The sequence below is a fragment of the Saimiri boliviensis genome, chromosome 11 (assembly GCF_048565385.1).
Source record: "Saimiri boliviensis isolate mSaiBol1 chromosome 11, mSaiBol1.pri, whole genome shotgun sequence".
Taxonomy (NCBI): Eukaryota; Metazoa; Chordata; class Mammalia; order Primates; family Cebidae; genus Saimiri; species Saimiri boliviensis.
Window position 1 is genome coordinate 42,887,386 of NC_133459.1, and position 16,256 is coordinate 42,903,641.

The 16,256-nt window shown below is 47.4% G+C and overlaps 2 protein-coding genes across 2 annotated transcripts; one reads left to right on the top strand and one right to left on the bottom strand.

Annotated features, from left to right (window-relative positions):
- Positions 1–220: 220 nt before the first annotated feature.
- On the bottom strand, positions 221–4,098 carry LOC141580396 (uncharacterized). Its single transcript, XM_074381499.1, has 4 exons — positions 3,325–4,098; positions 2,845–3,282; positions 1,050–2,802; positions 221–411 (listed from the first exon to the last, which is right to left on the bottom strand). Exons 1-4 carry the CDS (start codon positions 4,096–4,098, stop codon positions 221–223), a joined length of 3,156 nt encoding a protein of 1,051 aa, XP_074237600.1.
- Positions 4,099–14,403: 10,305 nt separating this feature from the next.
- On the top strand, positions 14,404–15,870 carry LOC141580442 (Krueppel-like factor 17). Its single transcript, XM_074381534.1, is given in 3 exon segments — positions 14,404–15,153; positions 15,155–15,320; positions 15,632–15,870. Coding segments are annotated over 3 exon segments (1,155 nt in total).
- Positions 15,871–16,256: the final 386 nt, after the last annotated feature.

The following is a 16,256-nucleotide window of genomic DNA, read 5'->3' on the forward strand; positions in this document are numbered from 1 at the left end:
AGGGGAATGAACCAAGAGCGCTTCTGGTTCCAAGTTGAAAGTTGTCTGGTGTTTACGTGAATATGGATACCTATTTTCTTTGTCTATTTTAGAAAACTTACAAATAATATCGAGCACCTACTAGCTACTGGCATAGGGAAACAGGGGAGCTTGTTCAAGGGAAACAAGGTCAGTAGGGAGAATCTTTTAGCCGTACACATTTCCTCATGGGCTGAAGGGTTCATAATTCTGGGCAAACGTTGTGGACCTTTGCATGTTGCTTCAGGTGATCAGATCGTGCAAAATTCTTGTTGCAAACTGGACACAGGTAGGGCCGTTCCCCAGTGTGCCTTTTCTTGTGTCTGCTGAGCTCATCTGAGCGAATGAATTTCCACGTACATCCCTCCACGTCACATACGAAGGGCTTCTCGCCTGGACCAGAGAGAGAGAGAGAGAGAGAAAGAGAGACCTGTCATGTATCAGGGTGAGGAAGGGCAGGGACATTGAAAGTGAACAAAGTTTTTGAGCAAGTTGAAGTGGGAGGGAGAGCCAGAGGAGATGGGAGCTGGGGAGGTGAGTGAAGGAGGAGGGGAATGAGGGCTGCAAAAGCTGGAGAGATAAGAGGAAAACTGAAGGCGGGAAGAAGAGGAAAGAAAAGGAAGAAGAAAAAAAAAACAGGAGGAGAGACAGTTATTGACAGGCAAGTTAGTGAAGGGAATAAGGAGGATGAGGGAAATGGGGCCCAGGGGCCCTGAGAGGAGGTCTATGAAGTGACGGTCCCAGTAGGAATAGTGTCAAGAACATCTGTCTGCAAGGGGCCAAAGAAATCCCTCCACCGATTCCCATCAAACCAGCAGTCAACACCCCTAAAGGCTGCAGCCAGCCTGGCTCTGGTCCAGGACTGTCCCTAGGACCGCTTTATCCACCCTTCTAAAGGTGCCAACCTTTTATTATAGAATCTTCTTGGGTCCCTGGGGAAGTGGCAGCAATCTCAAATGCTCCCAGAGCTTTGTAAAGGCACAAATCTCTAGCCACTCGCCCCTCACCCCTGTTCCTGGGCCCTCACTCACCAGTGTGCTTACGCATGTGGGTTCGGAGGTGGCAAGCCTTTGAATAAGACTTCTTACAGTCCTCATGTGGGCAGATGAAGGGCTTCGAAATCTTAGGATTCTTCCAGAACTGGCTGCTCTGGGTCTTCTGCTTTTCTGAGACTTGTCCTTGAATCAAATGGGAACTTGAAAAGCATAGGAATCCTGGGTATGACAATGAGGGCTGACAGGATGTCATATATCCCCCACAAAGGCTGTGGTCACCAGTGAGGGTTGTCATATTGCCTGCCTGAAGGATCAGCATACGGCCCCCAGAGAGGGTCGAGTTGTCACTATATATTGCCATGTTGCTTCCACAGAGGGCCTGGTTACCAGTGTAGATCATCACCTGTCCCCCGTGGAGGGCCTGGTTACCAGTGGAGGTCGTCACCTGTCCCCCGCAGAGGGCCTGGTTATCAGTGGAGGTCGTCACCTGTCCCCCGCAGAGGGCCTGGTTATCAGTGGAAGTCGTCATCTGTCCCCCACAGAGGGCTTGGTTATCATTGGAGGTCGTCACCTGTCCCCCGCAGAGGGCCTGGTTATCAGTGGAGGTCGTCATCTGTCCCCCACAGAGGGCCTGGTTATCAGTGGAGGTCGTCACCTGTCCCCCGTAGAAGGTCTGGTTACTAGTCGAGGTTGTCATCTGTCCCCCGTAGAGGGTCTGGTTATCAGTGGAGGTTGTCATCTGTCCCCCACAGAGGGCCTGGTTACCAGTGGAGGTCGTCACCTGTCCCCCGTAGAGGGCCTGGTTACTAGTGGAGGTTGTAACCTGTCCCACGTAAAGGGTCTGCTTATCAGTGGAGGTTGTCATCTGTCCCCCACAGAGGGCCTGGTTACCAGTGGAGGTCGTCACCTGTCCCCCGTAGAGGGCCTGGTTATCAGTGGAGGTCGTCATCTGTCCCCCACAGAGGGCCTGGTTACCAGTGGAGGTCATCACCTGTCCCCCGTAGAGGGTCGGGTTACTTGTGGAGATCGTCACCTGTCCCCCACAGAGGGTCTGGTTACTAGTGGAGGTCGTCATCTGTCCTCCATAGAGGGTCTGGTTACTAGTGGAGGTCGTCACCTGTCCCCCATAGAGGGTCTGGTTATCAGTGGAGGTCGTCGCCTGTCCCCCGTAGAGGGTCTGGTTATGAGTGGAGGTCGTCACCTGTCCCCCACAGAGGGCCTGGTTATCAGTGGAGGTCATCATCTGTCCCCCACAGAGGGCCTGGTTATCAGTGGAGATCGTCACCTGTCCACCGTAGAAGGCCTGGTTATCAGTGGAGGTTGTCATCTGTCCCCCACAGAGGGCCTGGTTACCAGTGGAGATCGTCACCTGTCCACTGTAGAGGGCCTGGTTATCAGTGGAGGTCGTCATCTGTCCCCCATAGAGGGCCTGGTTACCGGTGGAGGTCATCACCTGTCCCCCGTAGAGGGTCTGGTTACTAGTGGAGGTCGTCACCTGTCCCCCATAGAGGGCCTGGTTATCAGTGGAGATCGTCACCTGTCCACCGTAGAGGGCCTGGTTATCAGTGGAGGTCGTCATCTGTCCCCCATAGAGGGCCTGGTTATCAGTGGAGGTCGTCACCTGTCCCCCGCAGAGGGCCTGGTTATCAGTGGGGGTCATCATCTGTCCCCCACAGAGGGCCTGGTTATCAGTGGAGATCGTCACCTGTCCACCGTAGAGGGCCTGGTTATCAGTGGAGGTCGTCATCTGTCGCCCATAGAGGGCCTGGTTATCAGTGGAGGTCATCATCTGTCCCCCACAGAGGGCCTGGTTATCAGTGGAGATCGTTACCTGTCCACCATAGAGAGCCTGGTTATCAGTGGAGGTCATCACCTCTCCCCCGTAGAGGGTCTGGTTACTAGTGGAGGTCGTCACCTGTCCCCCATAGAGGGCCTGGTTATCAGTGGAGATTGTCACCTGTCCACCGTAGAGGGCCTGGTTATCAGTGGAGGTCATCATCTGTCCCCCATAGAGGTCCTGGTTACCAGTGGAGGTCGTCACCTGTCCCCCGTAGAGGGTCTGGTTATTAGTGGAGGTTGTCATCTGTCCCCCACAGAGGGCCTGGTTACCAGTGGAGGTCGTCACCTGCCCCTCGTAGAGGGTCTGGTTATTAGTGGAGGTTGTCATCTGTCCCCCACAGAGGGCCTGGTTACCAGTGGAGGTCGTCATCTGCCCCTCGTAGAGGACCTGGTTATCAGTAGAGGTCATGGTCTGCTCCCCACAGAGGGTCTGGTTATCAGTGGAGGTCATCGTCTGCTCCCCACAGAGGACTTGGTTATCAGTGGAGGTTGTCACCTGCCCCTGGTAGAGGGCCTGGTTATGAGTGGAGGTTGTTGTCTGCTCCCCACAGAGGGTCTGGTTATCAATGGAAGTGATCATTTGCCCTCCATAGAGGCCTAGGCTGGTTATCATCTGGCCCTCAGAGAGGGCCTCATCGCCACTGGAAGTCCCTGTATGGCCATCAGTGAGGGTCTGGTCACTACTGGAGGTCATCTGGTCCCTATAGAGAGTCTGGTCATCACTGAGGGTCTTCATTTGATCTCCACACAGGGCTTGTGTTTGACTCTCACTGAGGGTCTGGTCACTGCTTAGGCTACCTTCACTGGAGATTGTCATGTTGCTTGTAGTGATGGTTGTCTTCAGGCAATCAGTGGGTGATGTCTTTGGGGTGTCAGTAACATATGTCATCTGAGAACCGGCTGTGTGTTTTATCTGATCAAAGGAAGCCACTTTCTGGCCCATGGAAGGAGTCTCACTTAGGTCTTCAAGGGACATCTCAAGGGCTTTAAGAAGGTGCACTGTTAAGTCCTGGGTGGGAACTGTCCCAGGGAGGTTAGTGCATGCAGAAGTCATTGTGAGCTCCACGGGAGGCATGGTTTTGCTCTGCGTTGACTCGTGTCGGCTCTCCTCAGCGTGGGCGGGCAGAGGCATACAGCACTGTGGTTCTGGTGCATCTGGAGTTTCTGCCTGTTTTGTATGTTGCTCAGAGAGACGCTGGAAAAAATTACTAATTTTCTCAATTTCCTGGAGGAGACTGGAATCCATCTCTTTGCTGTTGGCTGATGACTGAACTAGATCTTTAGTTATGGGATCCTGCAAAAAAGTTAATAGGTCAGGGGTTCATCCCAGCTCAAATTCCAATCCTCACATACCCTCCTTCTCCATCCCTATTGACCCTATCCTAATCCAGCCCCCCGTCATCTGTTGCCCAGAAGCCTGTAATTGCCTCTCAACTGACTCTAGAGTTAGCTTCCTCCAGTGTACCCTCCACACACAGTAACATTTTAAAAGCGCAAACATTTCTCAGGTGTAAACGTTTACTAAGGTACTCCTATCTACCAATGGAGGTGAGAGTTTAGATGAATGTTGTGAGTGTCCCATCATCCTCTGAAGAGATCTTACCCCAGAGACTTTTCCAAAGTCTTCTCTCCAGATACCTTACTGGAGATTCAGCTAACTGATTAAATTTTCAAATAAATTCTCTCATTTCGTTTCCACCGTAATCCTAGAAAATAAGAGTAATGATTAATCCCATTTTAAAGAAAATAGAAGTCCAGGGAGGTGAATTGACTTGGCCTAGGCAGAAGACTCTTAACTTGTACTGGACCTATCTGGCTCTGGGTCCTCACAGACCCCTGGCTAAATGGGGACATTTCTCCCAGAGAGCTCCCTGGGGGCATCCAGTAATTCTGGCCTCCTGAGAACCACCCTGGAAACCACCAGCTTCCAGGAACCATTCTACTATGGACTGAATGTTTGTGTCTCTCCAAATTTCACATATTAAAACCTAATTTCCAGTGTGATTGGGTTAGAAGGTGAGACCTTTGGAAGATGATTAGGTGACGGAGCCTTCAAGAATGAGATGAATGTTCTAAGGGGCTGAGGGGCAGAGTTCTTTACTTCTACCAGGTGAGGACACAGCTAAGAGGTGCCATCTATGAACCAGAAAGCATGCCCTCACCAGATCCTGAATCTACCAGCACCTGGACGGAACAGACTAAGACACATTCCACGAAACAGTTTCTTGGAGACAGAGGCCTAGCCATGCATATGGACAAGGTTTATATTTCTGCTTAGAGTGGCCATCCATGCTTCTAGGCTTCCTATGTCTGATACCAAGTTTGTTTGTTTATTTATTTATTATTTTCTCTGCCCCCCATGATCTGCAAGAAAAGTGTCAGGTTTATAACGAGCTCCTCAAAGCCACCATCTTGGTAGCCTCACATCTTTTTCATCCCGGGCGCCTCTTCCCTGCTTTTGTCCTGCTCTAGCTGGATCAGTCCACTCAGTTTTGCCATGTCCCTATCCAGTCCATTGCTCAGTCTGCCCTACCCAGCCAAGGTATCTTATCTAAAAGTTCTCCTTTCCTGTCTCTGCCATCAAAGCCTGGTCCCTCCTGCCTTGTCCTGACTCTCAGAATTTACACAGATTCAAAACGTGTGACTGGACGGCTACTGAATGTGGTGGATTGAGGAGACCATGAAGTCCTTCCCTTCCATATCAAATTATAGAAATGATAGATGGCTTTAAATATATATGTGTACCTATAGAGGGAAAAATTTAGAAAACCCAAAATTGGCTTTGATATATGATATAATATGTATATTATATATAGAATATATATTTTGTCATATATATATAAATAAATATATATATAACATATACATATATAAATATATATACTTATGACTGGAAATAAGTGGAATTTCCCAAGAACTAGAAGGAGGCACCCTTAGAAGAAGGGAGATGATTAAGCCACAGTGGAAGCTGGGCAAGGTAGCAAGACCCCCTCCTCTCTAAAAAACAAAAACATAAACTTTAAAAATCAGCCTCTAATAGCATCTTACTCTTACACTTTGCTTCCCACCATTCCTGCCCTTGTGACAGCTTAACTCCTGTCTACCCTTTCTCTCCAGCACTGGACTAGAAGCTCCTCTGAGCAGAACTTTATTTCATCCTGAGCAAGGCCTGATGGATCCCACTGGGAACCTCAGAAAACAGGAACCCAGTAAAGGACTGATTCCTACTCCATCTGCTCTAGCTCTGCTTCTGGTCCCTAAAGCTTCTGGCCCTCAAAAAAACAGATTTCCCCCTCAGTTTAAGGAATTATGAAAACGATAGTCCCCTGCCTGGGCATGGTGGCTCAAGCCTGTAATGTCAGCACTTTTGGAGGCTGGCAGGCAGATCACTTGAGATTAGGAGTTTGAGACCAGCCTAGTCAAAATGGTGAAACTCTGTCTCTATCAAAAATACAACAACAAAACCAGTTGGGCGAAGTGGTGCTCATCTGTAGTCTCAGCTACTGGGGAGGCTGAGACACGAGAATTGCTTGAATCTGGGAGGTGGAGGTTGCAGTGTGCCAAGATCGTGCCACTGCACTCCAACCCGGGCAACAGAGCAAGACTCTGCCTCAAAAAACAAAACAAAACAAAAAAACCCTGATAGTCCTGCCGACGGGCTATGCCTCCTTCTCTGGATCTCTAATAATTCAGCTCAACCCACTCAGTACCCGCTGACTCATGGGCGTAGCGTCGTATACTTCCATGAGTCTTTGACCAGACCACGATCTCGTCCTGGGCTCCTGCCAATGTGATAGAAAGATCTTCGGGTGCCCTCGAGAGACCCCCCACCCCAACCAGGAATCACAGCCACAGCCTCCTCAGCAGACCCCTCGGCTGTCTGGCGAAAGGAAAGCCCTGAGCAGGGCAGGCTCGTGGAGGTGAAAATGGTCCTCAGTAAATGAACCATTTTAGACGCCTGTCTGCCCTCCCCTTGCTAGCATTCTGGACTCTTAAAGCTTTGAGTTTCAGACCTATCATCTCATGACACTGACCTTTGCCCTTGCGTTTGGAGGCACAGACTCACCAGAAATGGACCTGAATTGCAGGCCGGGTATTTCGCTACTTGCAGACAGAGAGGAGCTCACTCTGCAACTGCTGGCTTCCTTCTGGGGCCTGGGATTTTATATATGCGTCTTTGGTCAACCACACCCCTAGGGGCGGAGCCCAGCGCAACAGCGACCTATCGCCTGTATAGACTGAGTGAGTGAGTGACCTACTAGCGGCCTCCGGACATTAATGCAATCACTGCGCAGGGAAACAATGGACATTAATTAGCGAGTTTTACCCTCACCAGTATTAGGAAGTGGATTTTACCATTGTTACCATGTAAAGCGAAAACTGAGTCTTAGAAATATTAAATATTTGCAGGAGGTCACAGAATCAAATACAGATACTAGGTTTGAACTCAGTTTTGCTCTTATGACCTGAGTCCTTAAACACACTAGAGGCCTCAAATTCAATCAGCTCATGCAGACTCCACCTCTTCCACAGCTGTAAATTTAATCAAATTAATTCTACTGTGAAATCCTGATAATTCCATCAGTTTACCCTGGAAATGATCAAGGCACTTTTTTTTTTTTGCCGTGGTTTTACTTATTACTTATTTATTTATTTTGTCTTGCATAATTATCTTGATAATTCCATCAGGTTACCCTAGAAATGATCATGGTACTTTTTTCTTCTTCTTTTCTTTCTCTCTCTGTCTCTCTTTTTTTTTTTTTTTTCCTTTCTCTCTCTCTCTTTCTCTCTCTCTCTCTCTTTTTGGCTGTGGTTTTTACCTACTTATTTTGTTTTTCTTGCTTATTTTTCAATTTAATCTTGCCATCTATTTTTGAAACAGGGTCTTACTCTGTTGCCCAAGCTAGAGTGCAGTAGTGCAATCATGTCTCATAGCAGCTAATTTTTTTTTTTTTTTTTTTTTTGAGATGGAGTTTTGCTCTTGTTTCCCAGGCTGGAGTCCAATGGTGTGATCGTGGCTCACTGCAACCTTTACCTCCTAGGTTCAAGCGATTCTTGTGCCTCAGCCTCCTGAGTAGCTGGGATTACAGGCATGTGCTACCACACCCAGCTGATTTTGTATTTTTCGTAAAGATGGGGCTTCATCATGTTTGTCAGGCTGGTCTTGAACTCCTGACTTTAGGTGATCCACCCACCTTGGCCTCCCAAAGTGCTGGGATTACAGGCATGAGTCACCGCGCCTGGCACTGTGGCTGATTTTTAAATTATTTGTAGACATGGAGTCTCATCATGTTGCCCAGGCTGGTCTGAAACTCCTGGACTCAAATTGTCCTCTTACCTCAGCCTCCTAAAGAAGAAAGACTATAGCCATGAGCTACCATGCCCAGCCTTCATTTTGAATGTAAAAAAAATGGATAATTTCATGTTATATACGGAGCAAGTCCATCTACTCATTGTTGGTAAAATTTTAGAAATATTTTCTATACAAATGTAGTTTTTGATTGGGAATAATTTTTTTTTTTTTTTTAATGGAGTCAGAGTCTCAGTCTGTCGCCCAGACTGGAGTGCAATGGCCCGATCTTGGCTCACTGCAACCGCTGCTCCCAGGCTCAAATGATTCTCCTGCCTCAGCCTTCTGAGTACCTGGGATTACAGGCGTATGCGGCCACACCCAGCTCATTTTTTTGTATTTTTAGTAGAGACGGGGTTTCAGGATGTTGCCCAAGCTGGTCTCAAACTCCTGAGCTCAGGCAATTCACTCACCTTGGCCTCCCGAAGTGCTGGGATTACAGGCGTGAGCCACTGTACCCGCCAGGAATGAATTATTACAGCATGATTTCCACAGGTACAGTGTTCCCATCCTCACCCTCATTCTTACTAATTCTGAGAAATTTTAAAAATACAGAAAAGTATAGAAAATAAGAATTAGATTAGCTGGAAAAAAAAAAAGACTGCAAGTAAATATGTGAAGATACTGATTAATTCTGGATTGTGATATATGGATCTCTAATTCTTATTTTCTTTTTTCTTTTTTTTTTTTTTTGAGTTTCGCTCTTGTTACCCAGGCTGGAGTGCAATGGCGCGATCTCGGCTCACCGCAACCTCTGCCTCCTGGGTTCAAGCAATTCTCCTGCCTCAGCCTCCTGAGTAGCTGGGATTACAAGCACGTGCCACCATGCCCAGCTAATTTTTTTATTTTCATTTTTAGTAGAGACGGGGTTTCACCATGTTGACCAGGATGGTCTCGATCTCTTGACCTCGTGATCCACCCGCCTCAGCCTCCCAAAGTGCTGGGATTACAGGCTAGAGCCACCGTGCCCGGCACTTGCAGTCTTTTTTAAGAGAAGATGTTTAGATACAAAGCTGCAGTTCCATTCTTTTCCCTTCTTCATGCATTCCCTTCTCTTCTTCACCCTTCACAGGTGACCACGAGCAAGGGTCTGGGGTATATTCTTCCAAACCATTTCAGAAACATTTACATACATACGTGTTTCCATTACTAGTGTATAGTACTGAATTTTGCGAGGGAACTTTTAATTCAAATTTACAAAAACTGGCTGGACATGGTGACTCACACCTATAACCCTACCCCTTTGAGAGGCTGAGGCAGGAGAATTGCTTGAGCCCAGGAGTTCCAGACCAGCCTGGGTAATGTAGCAAAACCCTGCCTCTGTTTAAAAATAAATAAAAAATCAGGTTGGGTGTGGGTGCTGACACCTGTAATCCCAGCCCTTTGGGAGGCTGAGGTGGGCGGATAACTTGAGGACAGGAGTTGGAGACCAGCTCAGCCAACAAGATGGAACACTGTCTCTACCAAAATATACACCAGAAATTAGCCGGTGTGGTAGAGGCACCTGTAGTCCCAGCTACTCTGGAGGCTGAGGTGGGAGAATTGCTTTAACCCTGGACGTGGAGGTTGCAGTTAGCTGAGATCATGCCACCCTGGGTGACAGAGCAAGATCCTGTCTCAAATGTAATTAATTAATTAAACAAATAAATAACACCAAACACCAAACACATTTACAGAAAGTCGTACTATATGCATTATTCTTCAGCTTGAGTTTCCCCCACTCTCAACATGATTCTGAGATCTTCCTGTCAGTACATGTGGATCTCAAGTGCTGCACTTATAGATGCATGTCATTCCATCACAAGAGTTTCTCCTTTTCAGTGTTTCCAATTTTTGGCAACTACGAATCAAACCACAGTAAATATCCTAGTACGTATTTCCTGAGCATACACATCCAAAAGCAGAATTGCTAAGTATTTCTGAAGTTGTTACAAGGAATGTTTTCCTACTGCCGAAGTCATACCATTTTAGAACATAGCTTTTTCAATACCTGCTTTTCATCTCTGTGGATTTTACTTTTGTGTATAGTTCATGGTCTATTTTTCCCCCGCTTGGAGAACAAATTACCTCCAAATCACTTTTTAAAATAGTCCCATATTTCCTCCCATCCTGATGTCACTTCTTTTTTTTTTTTTTTTTTTTTTGATATGGAGTTTCGCTCTTGTTGCCCAGGCTGGAGTCCAATGGCATGCTCTTAGCTCACAGCAACCTCTGCCTCCCAGGTACAAGTGATTCTCCTGCCTCAGCCTCCTGAATAGCTGGGATTACAGGCATGCACCACCTGGCTAATTTTTTTCTGGAGTCTGATGTGGTGCAACTTCTGGCTGAAAGCTTCCCACATTCACCATATTGATAAAGCTTTCTACTTGTGTGTATTCTCAAATACAGAGCAAGAGTTGAGAACTGGGGAACACTTTCCCACAGCCATGGAAACCATGGGGTTGCTCACATGCACGGTAAATGAACTCTGAGACAAGGCTTCTCCACACACATTGAGTTCATAGGGTTGATCATCTGATTGAAATCTGACATCTACAATAGGGGGTATTCACTGACAGAAGATGTTTCCACATTCGTTACACTCAGGATTTCTCTCTGCTGTGTATGCTTTGGTTTCTTAGGAGGTACATCTTCTGGCCAATAGCTGTTCCACATTCATTACATTTAAAGAGTTTCTTTCCAATATGAATTTTCTGTTGCTCAGTAAGGTTTGATTTTCCACTAAAGATTTTTCCATACTCCTTACACACAAAGGGATTCGCTTCTGTGTACGTTCTCTGGTGTTGGATGAGGTTTGACTTCTTAGTGAGAACTTTCCCACAATCTTTACACTCAAAAGGTCTCTCTTCCATGTAAATTTTCTGACTGGTAGGGAGAGTTTCCTTCTGGTAAAAGGATTTTCCACATTTGTTATATTCACAAAGCTTCTCTCTGGAATGAGCGTTTTGATGGTTAATGAGATACTGCTTTTAGTAAAGGCTTTTCCACATTCCTGACATTCAAAGGGTTTCTCTGTAGTGTGAAAATGCTCATGCTCAGTGAAACTGACTCGTGGCTGAAGACTTTCCCACATACCTTCCAGGCAGAAGGGCTTTGCCCACATAAATCCTCTGCTGACTGAGCGGGACATCTAAACAAAAGCTTTCCTGCATTCGAAAGGTTTCTCTCCAGTGTACATTTTGAATAAGGATTTACTTTTGGTGCAAGTTATTTCCACATTTCTTACATTGATAGGGTTCACCTGCGTGTGGCCTTTCAAATGCAGAGTAAGGAATAAGGTGTGAGAGGAAATTTTGTCATACGTACTACACCCAAAACTTTCTCTGCAGTATAAATTTTCTAATATTCAGTGACGTTTTTGCTGCTTTCACTGGCTTCTTTCCAGCATGAATTTTCTACTGCTTTATGAGATTCGTAATCTAGCTAAAGGCTTTTCAGTATTCCTTAGAGGCACAGGGTTTCTCTTCAGTGTCACTTCTGTGTTCCCTGAGATGGCATGTGAGTAAGAGTTTCCCCACATTTGGTAACTTCATAGTTTCTCTGCAGTATGAATGCCCTGGTCTCAGATGGGGTGCAAACTTTTTTACCCCATCTGAGGTAAAATGCCTTTTAAAACTGAAGACATTTTCATACCGATGGCTACTTAAAGGAGGTTAATATCATACGGAGTAAACTATGGTGGAGGGGTTCCAGATTAATTGAATTGAGGATTTTTCCTACACAACATCTCTCATGATTAAGTCTAAACTGTGTTTCAAACTCAAAACTTCAAAAGTGTATTTCCTTAAAAGAAATGAGGTCTGAGATCAGAGGAAGTATTTTTCCAATTGTCTTTGTTTGTTTATTTTGTTTTTTGAGACAGGGTCTTGCTCTGTGGTGGAGTGCAGTGGCTTGATATTGGCTCACTGCAGCCTAGACCTCCTTGGCTCAAGCAATTGTCTCACTTCTGTCCCCAGAGTAGCTGGGGCTACTGGCACACTCCACTACATGTGGCTAATTTTTAAAATTTTTTGTAGAGATGGAGGTCTCCTTATGTTGCCCAGGCTAGTTTTGAGCTCCTGGGCTTAAACGATCCTTTTGTCTCTGTTGGGAGTACAGGCATGAGCCAGCATGTCTAGCCTGCCTCCTAAGTCTTGTTGCCTCTCCCTCTGCTCATCATCATCTCAGGCTTCTGGATAGATTTCTTTTTGACTTCTTGCTCTACCATCCAGTTTGTCTTCTTGCTTCAATAGGGGATCATATAACCTACTATCGGGGAAGTGATGCAACACGCCAGTGTTAATGCTAGGCCTGAAGTACCATCCCAGAGCTCAGGATGAGCCCTGCCTGGCCTTCTGGAGCAGGATGAAGATGGTGCAGTTTCCAAGTTTGCACAAGGAAGCAGACCCCATTGGGCAATTCCACTGGTAGCAACAGATTTTAGAGATACTCCTACTTTTATACCATGTGGACCCAGGGGCCATACAGACCCTGACGACAAAGATCAAAATGTCTACCCACAGTGGCATTTTTTTTTTTTTAAGATGGGGATTCACCATGATGACCAGGCTGGTCTTGAACTCCTGACCTCAGGTAATCCACCCACCTCAGCCTCCCAAAGTGCTAGGATTACAGGCATGAGCCACCGCACCCGGCCACAGTGGCATTTTTTAAAAGCCAGCCAATTTTGCAGTGGAGGGTCATAGACCAACTTTAGTGACACTAATGTTAATAAGTTCTGATAACCCACCACCATTGGATCAGCCATGATAACGGCATTTTTTGATGTCCATCTCTTCCCTGTCCCCAGGTCCAGAGACTATTTCACCCTAGCAGGGCCCGCCACTCACCTGGAGTCACACAATTGGCGTCTGACTTTATTCCACCTCCACTCGAAGTCTCCGTTATGTCCCCATCACTTCTGGTTCATTCGTCTCCAACAAGCCCTGGACTTTACCAATTTTTACAACAACCAGTCCTGCCCAAGGCCACCCCTCCCGGCCCAGAATTCTACAGTAAAATTTTTCACCAACGTCCCCTGCAGAGTGAGGAGTTTAAAAGACAGTAACATGAGTCCACAATTTTACCACTGTGAGAAATAAACATGCAGTATATCATTTTAACTGATGCAAGACTGGATTTTGTTTAAATAAAAAGGCTAATTAATTAAGCACCTAAATTATTTAGAATTGCTTATGAGTCTTAAGTTTATTACTATTTACACTATGTTAAAGAATTGTAAATGTAGGCCGGGCGCGGTGGCTCAAGCCTGTAATCCCAGCACTTTGGGAGGCCGAGGCGGGTGGATCACGAGGTCAAGAGATCGAGACCATCCTGGTCAACATGGTGAAACCCCATCTCTACTAAAAATACAACAAATTAGCTGGGCATGGTGGCGCGTGCCTGTAATCCCAGCTACTCAGGAGGCTGAGGCAGGAGAATTGCCTGAACCCAGGAGGCGGAGGTTGCGGTGAGCCGAGATCGCGCCCTTGCACTCCAGCCTGGGTAACAAGAGCGAAACTCCGTCTCAAAAACAACAACAAAAAAAAAAAAGTTTCTTGGCTCTTATCCTACTTTAAGACCTTCTACTGCCAATCTCTTTCTTACCCTTCATGCAAGTCATCAAGAGGTATTGCCCCTAACTTCTGGACAACCCCCATCCCTTTTATGTATAATTTGGAGTTTGGGCCGGGTGCAGTGGCTCACGCCTGTAATCCTAGCACTTTGGGAGGCCAAGGCAGGCAGATCACCTGATGTGAGTTTGAGACCAGCCTAACTAACATGGAGAAAGCTGTTTCTACTAAAAATACAAAATCAGCCGGGTGTGGTGCTGCATGCCTGTAATCCCAGCTACGTGGGAGGCTACGACAGGAGAATCGCTTGAACCTGGAGGTGGAGGTTGTGTGAGCCGAGATCACACCACTGCACTCCAGCCTGGGCACCAAGAGCAAAACTCCGCCTCAATATTTAGCGTTTGAACATTTTCTCAGAGTTTTGTTGAAGGTGTAAGTTATGGGATGTTTTATTTGCTCTCTTTGTTGCTTTGCATGTAATAAAAAGCAAAAAACATGTCTGAGGGAAAGTGGCATGAGTTACATTTAGGCTTTCTTGGGGCCTGTATCAGCCGGACCTGTTAGAAAGGCCAAGCTGGAAAACAGTTGGAGGCAGGAGAATTCAAGCAAGAGATGGAGATAGAGGGCTGGATTAGGTTGGGGTCTGGGGATGAAGAGGAGGAACATATGGAACTGGAATTTGAGCAAGGGTAAAAATCACCTGATTGTCTCTCTCCCCAAGGATAACGAGAGCTCAGCGCCCACCTTGAACGTGGCTTCATCTACTGGAAGCTCTGGAGTGCACCCCTCTTGGAAGCATGGCCTACCAAGCGTTCAGCACTTTCCTCACAGCACAGGGATGCTGGGGCCCCCCTTGGTGTCTGTGGAGGTGCCGGGGCACAATGTGGATGAAGAGGGGCCCCCGTTTAGCATGGTACTGCCTGAGCATGGTGTGAGCTACTGCCCCCAAGCGAGTCTCCCTCCTTCCCCGGTGATTTACAGTCAAGGAGTGTCTCCCCCTCAGCAAGAGACAACGATGTTCAATGAGCCTCAGATAATGCCTACAGTTGAGCCCAATATTCCAGGAGTGGCTGGAGCCTTCAGTGGCAATCTAAGCATGCACCCCAGTGGGCTGCCAGTCTCGGCTTCCACTGGAATCCCAATGATGTCCCATGCTGGGGGCCCTACCATGCCTTACCCTGGCCTCTTGACAGCACCTTCTGATGAAACAGCATTGGCCTCAACCATGCCTCCCACGGAGGCCCAGGCGGTGCTCCTCTCTGTGGCTCAGATGTTGCCCCAACAAGACACCCATGACCTTGGGATGCCCCCAGCTGAGTCCCAGTCACTCCTGGGTTTAGGATCTCAGAACTCTCTTGTGAGTCAGCCAGACTCCCAAGAAGGCCCATTCCTACCGAATGCAGCCCACACCTGCTCCACAGGCAACAGAGCAGGACTCCAGGCCTCAGGAAAGGACTGGGAGAGGGGAATCCTCAGAGGCCAGGCCTTACCGCTGCAACTACGAAAACTGTGGAAAAGCTTATACCAAACGCTCCCACCTCGTGAGCCACCAGCGCAAGCACACAGGTGAAGGAGGTGTCAGGTGGGGTGGGGATGGAGGAGTCTCTGGGCTTTACATTTGTCCTGGACCACTGGTGGGTAATTGTTTGGGATGAGTCTTTCATCTTCCAAGTTTGGAGCTAAGCTAGACTGGCCCCCTGACTTGCCATCCGGGAGGACTGTCCCAAGATACCTGGGCTGGCACTCCTGAGTACATTGCCCCTCCCTGGTTCCCTGGACCTTCCCTTTTGAATCCTCAGCCTGGACTGCTCTGCCTCATAGAGTCAGACCCCTTCCTAAATCTATTCTAAACTCCATTTCTCCCTTGTCATTCCCAGGTGAGAGGCCCTATTCGTGCCAATGGGAAGGTTGTCAGTGGTCTTTCTTCCGTTCTGACGAGCTTAGACGACATTTTCGGGTACACACCAGATATCGACCATATAAATGTGATCAGTGCAACAGAGAGTTCATGCGATCCGACCATCTTAGGCAACACCAGAAGACTCATCGGCTGGGACCCTCAGACCCACAAGCCAACAATGGGGAGCATGACGGTGCTCCTGCTCCTGGTCCTTAGGTCAGTCTCCTCATTTTGGCTTTTCTGCACAGCTCCTGCCTGCCTCTGCTGTCTAACCTTCTCCCCTGGGCAGCAAGAGTGAAACTCCGTCTTGGGGGGTAAAAAAAACTTCTTTATTGACCAGAGGGCAGCGGCTCACACCTGTAATCCCGGCTACTCAGGAGGCTGAGGCAGGAGAATCGCTTGAACCTAGGAGGCAGAGATTGCAGTAAGCCAAGATCGCGCCACTGACTCCAGCCTGGATGACAGAGCAAGACTCCATCTCAAAAACAAAACAAACAAACAAAAAAGCTCTTTATTTCTTGTTGCTCCCCAGCTTAAAACCCTTTAGTGACTCCCTGGCCTGCTACATAAAATCCAATTTCCAGAGCCAGATTATTTTCCAA

Excerpts from the sequence above, each read along its gene's own strand:
- LOC141580396 (XM_074381499.1), bottom strand. The coding sequence starts at position 4,098 with ATGGATTCCAGTCTCCTCCAGGAAATTGAGAAAATTAGTAATTTTTTC. Across the intron at positions 2,803-2,844 it reads AGGCTCTCTATGGTGGACAG|ATGATGACCTCCACTGATAA; the intron begins GTAACGATCTCC and ends TGTGGGGGACAG. Across the intron at positions 412-1,049 it reads CCACATGCGTAAGCACACTG|GCGAGAAGCCCTTCGTATGT; the intron begins GTGAGTGAGGGC and ends TCTCTGGTCCAG.